Source organism: Eleutherodactylus coqui, chromosome 10, assembly GCF_035609145.1.
Source record: "Eleutherodactylus coqui strain aEleCoq1 chromosome 10, aEleCoq1.hap1, whole genome shotgun sequence".
NCBI classification, from domain to species: domain Eukaryota; kingdom Metazoa; phylum Chordata; class Amphibia; order Anura; family Eleutherodactylidae; genus Eleutherodactylus; species Eleutherodactylus coqui.
This window is the reverse complement of record NC_089846.1, coordinates 138,068,137-138,071,803: the sequence shown is the minus strand read 5'-3', so window position 1 is coordinate 138,071,803 and position 3,667 is coordinate 138,068,137. Positions and strand designations below refer to the sequence as shown.

Here is a 3,667-nt window from a genome sequence, read left to right as displayed (position 1 = left end):
AGAGACATTGTTTTCTGTGCGACCAAACAGGGAACTTAGTCTAGACTTGTCCACGTCGCAGATCTCGGTCAGAGTGCATGGAGATCTTCATTTTGAGATTAGTTGCATTATAAGCTCCCACCATGTGAGGAACGCACTACAAAATATTGTTCATTGGCAGAAATACGGGCCATAGAAAGGATCCCGGGCATACATGTCAGTGCAGACCGTCTCATAAAAAACTATCATTAGCATAACCCCTATGTTGTTTTTCCCTTTGTCATTTGCTAGGGTTAGCATGTGGCACAGGCACGAGGGTGGATGCGTCCTTATCGGGGCGGGTCATCCACTAGTAGGTAGAGGTTGTCACCCTCTAGTTCCCCTTAGGAAAGGTTTTCCTCCTATGTTTATGTTGCCTTGTATCTGGTGGTGTGAACACTGCCAGAGACTTTATATTGTGGTTTGCAGTTATTGCACGGAGCTGATGTGACAGTCTGAGGGCCTTATTATAGGCCAAGGGTGGAACCAATTATAGCGCCTCAGGTGGCAAGACCGTGCATCTAATCACCACAACTGTAACCATTTGTAACATCTGCCTGAGATGTAACTGCATGCAGAATTGTGCAGCAAAACCACAACTTCTTTTATGTGCTTGATATTTTTTACATAGAGTCTATAATGGAAGGATGAGATTATCTGACACATTTTGTGTGTTTCCTGACTTTTGGCTCAGCCTGCAGATCTGTAAATCAGAATCCTCTCAGTATTACAATCTTCCTCCTTACATGCTCATTCTGCAGCTCCTTGATCACCGTCATGTCATCAGAAGATACTGATTTATATCTGGACATCCGGCAGGGTCTCCGGAGTGGATTTGCGGTCACTGCCAGAAGTAGAATACTGAAGACCACCAGTCTGATGTCCATGGCCGGAGTATCGGTGCCGATCTGGAGACTTTCTTCTCTTCCTGTGAACCTGTGTATAAGACATTATTACATATAAGATGATTATTGTACATAAATCCATCATGTGAATGTCTGCAGCTCAGATATTCTGTATATACACCCAGCAGAAGATGCTCACCTGCACAATTGTCTTGTGTCTCTCTGCTGCTGATCTCAACTCCATCTTAAGTCTCCAGGAGAGAAATTCCATCATTTCCGCGATCTGGAGGAATCCTCTCGATACATTTAGAATTGTAGTAATTGCAGACAAGTGATAGCAGCCGTAGGAAGTCCTTATAACTTTACGTTTTCTTACTGTACAGGTGAGACGGTAATGTCAGGTAACAAGGGTGAGGCTCCTCCCACTTACCTGACATCACACCAGTATAGTAAGGAAACTGATAGTTGTAAGGACTTCCTCCGGCTGCTATCACTTGTCTGCAATTACTTCAGTTCTAAACGTAGAGAGAAGAAACTTCCAAATCAGGAAAATGAAGGAATTTCTCTCCTGGAGACTAAAATATAAAAGGAGAAACATGGGAAGACTTAAGATGGAGTTGAGATCAGCAGAGAGACACAAGACAATTGTGCAGGTGAGCATCTTCTGCTGGGTGTATATACAGAATATCAGAGCTGCAGACATTCACATGATGGATTTATGTACAATAATCATCTTATATGTAATAATGTCTTATACACAGGTTCACAGGAAGAGAAGAAAGTCTCCAGATCGGCACCGATACTCCGGCCATGGACATCAGACTGGTGGTCTTCAGTATTCTACTTCTGGCAGTGACCACAAATCCACTCAGGAGACCCTGCCGGATGTCCAGATATAAATCAGTATCTTCTGATGACATGACGGTGATCAAGGAGCTGCAGAATGAGCATGTAAGGAGGAAGATTGTATACTGGGAGGATTCTGATTTACAGATCTGCAGGTTGAGCCAAAAGTCAGGAAACACAAACAGTGTACAAGACATTATGTGTTATATCATTAATATTAGGATGGTGGAAGGGCAAAATAACCATCATTATATGTGCAGTCATTGGTTACCATCCATGATGACATGAGGTCCTCAGTGCGGTCCTAAATCTCTGATCAGCCGGTAACAGTAGACATTGATAGTCAGACTCTACTTGAAGGATTGGGGAATGAAGTTATTAATTTTGAATGCATAAAAACTGTTTAATCCACATCAGATAAAGCTTCTCTAACCGTCCACAGGAGAAGAACATGTCCACCGATGCCATTAAATGCTACAGAAGGATGATGAGACACAAGCCGTCTGTATGTGATCTAACGGTAAGTACATAGTGGTCGGTCTTCTCTTACCAACAACCTTTATACAAAACAATCCACTAACATCCCAATAGAAATCTGAGAAGACAACAACATGAACCCCTCCTCACCCTCATTGTTCCTCTAACAGCCCAGCGATCGTCTCATCTTCACCTTGAAAAGAGTGTCAGTAACAGTTGATGTTCTGGAAAACATGTCCACATCTGCGGCTGCTGATCCTGGATCCCAGTCACTCAGGATCTTCCTTCAGTTGAGAGATGATCTCATGATCTGTGTAAGTAACTTTGCTCCTTATGTCCAATTGTTATATGTTACACTCATAGATGGTAGGTATGAAACCTACTTACCCATCACTTGTCACCATCTTCTTCTTCTAACAGAAAGTGTCCCCGGGATTCAATACGATTCCCTCTAAGCAGCTGAAGCCATGGCTGCACCATCTCCAGCATTTTATGGACGAGGTAAGTGTCCTACATGAGAAATCTGAAGGTTCTCTTCACTGTTTTCTGAGTAATTCTGGAAATTCCACTTCTCAGACACAATTTTCAGAGTTGGAGACCAAATATTTCATGGTGAAGGTAGCAGGGATCATTGGAGTCCTAGATAAACTTCTGAAACCTTGGTAAAGGAATATGGGGATATACCAAGTGGCAAAGACCATGTGCTACATTGGTCATATCGATGGATAATTAGATTGTACAGTAAATGTACTCTACAGAATTGAAGTCTATCGAATACAAGGACTCTCTACCTCTCATGTACTAGATGTCATAAGAAAGATCAGTTATTGAGCGCACTGGCACCTACGAAACTTCCTTCAAAGTGCTGAATGGAGCAGGATGAACCCTATTATGGCACAGCTAACTAGTATGAGCCTCCAAGGTCAGTCAGAGGTGCCAAGAGGATTCCTATCATTTATGTAGTGTACTCACAAATGTATCTTGTATGGACGCTCCTAGGGATTTAGATAATGACATCAGAGCTGGTTTCCATGTCAGGTAAACTTGAGCAGATATTAGAGACCACAACCTAATTACCAAGCCTTTGCATCTTATTTTGTAGGCATCTCCGCAATGTCTCCAGGATGCCATGTTACTCAGCCTCATATCATTAATGGTGGAAGATGTTGGATGTTGGGCTCATGGGAAGAAACTACAAGGAAGTTTCACAGAAGATCCATAAGTCTAGAGGATGCTCTTCAACTTAGGGAACATATAGATCAGGCTGCACAGAAGATCCATGGGATGATTTCTACTCTCCAAGCTAATTTGAAGACTGAACATTTTTGGAATCTCCTGCATGGACTTCCAAGTTGGGCTCATGAGGATGAACTGCAAAGAACCTTCAGAAAAAATCCACAAATCTAGAGCCTGCTCTGCACTCACCAAGCTCAGTTGAAAAAGGTACATTTTATGGAGGTTTTACTTCACAAGTCAGTTAC

At 42.5% G+C, this 3,667-nt stretch overlaps 1 protein-coding gene across 1 annotated transcript; it reads left to right on the top strand.

Moving 5' to 3' along the window:
* Positions 1-1,459: 1,459 nt before the first annotated feature.
* Positions 1,460-3,408, top strand: LOC136581159 (interferon lambda-2-like). Its single transcript, XM_066582142.1, has 6 exons — positions 1,460-1,536; positions 1,625-1,814; positions 2,152-2,229; positions 2,357-2,500; positions 2,607-2,687; positions 3,289-3,408. Exons 1-6 carry the CDS (start codon positions 1,460-1,462, stop codon positions 3,406-3,408), a joined length of 690 nt encoding a protein of 229 aa, XP_066438239.1.
* The last annotated feature ends 259 nt before the right edge of the window (positions 3,409-3,667 follow it).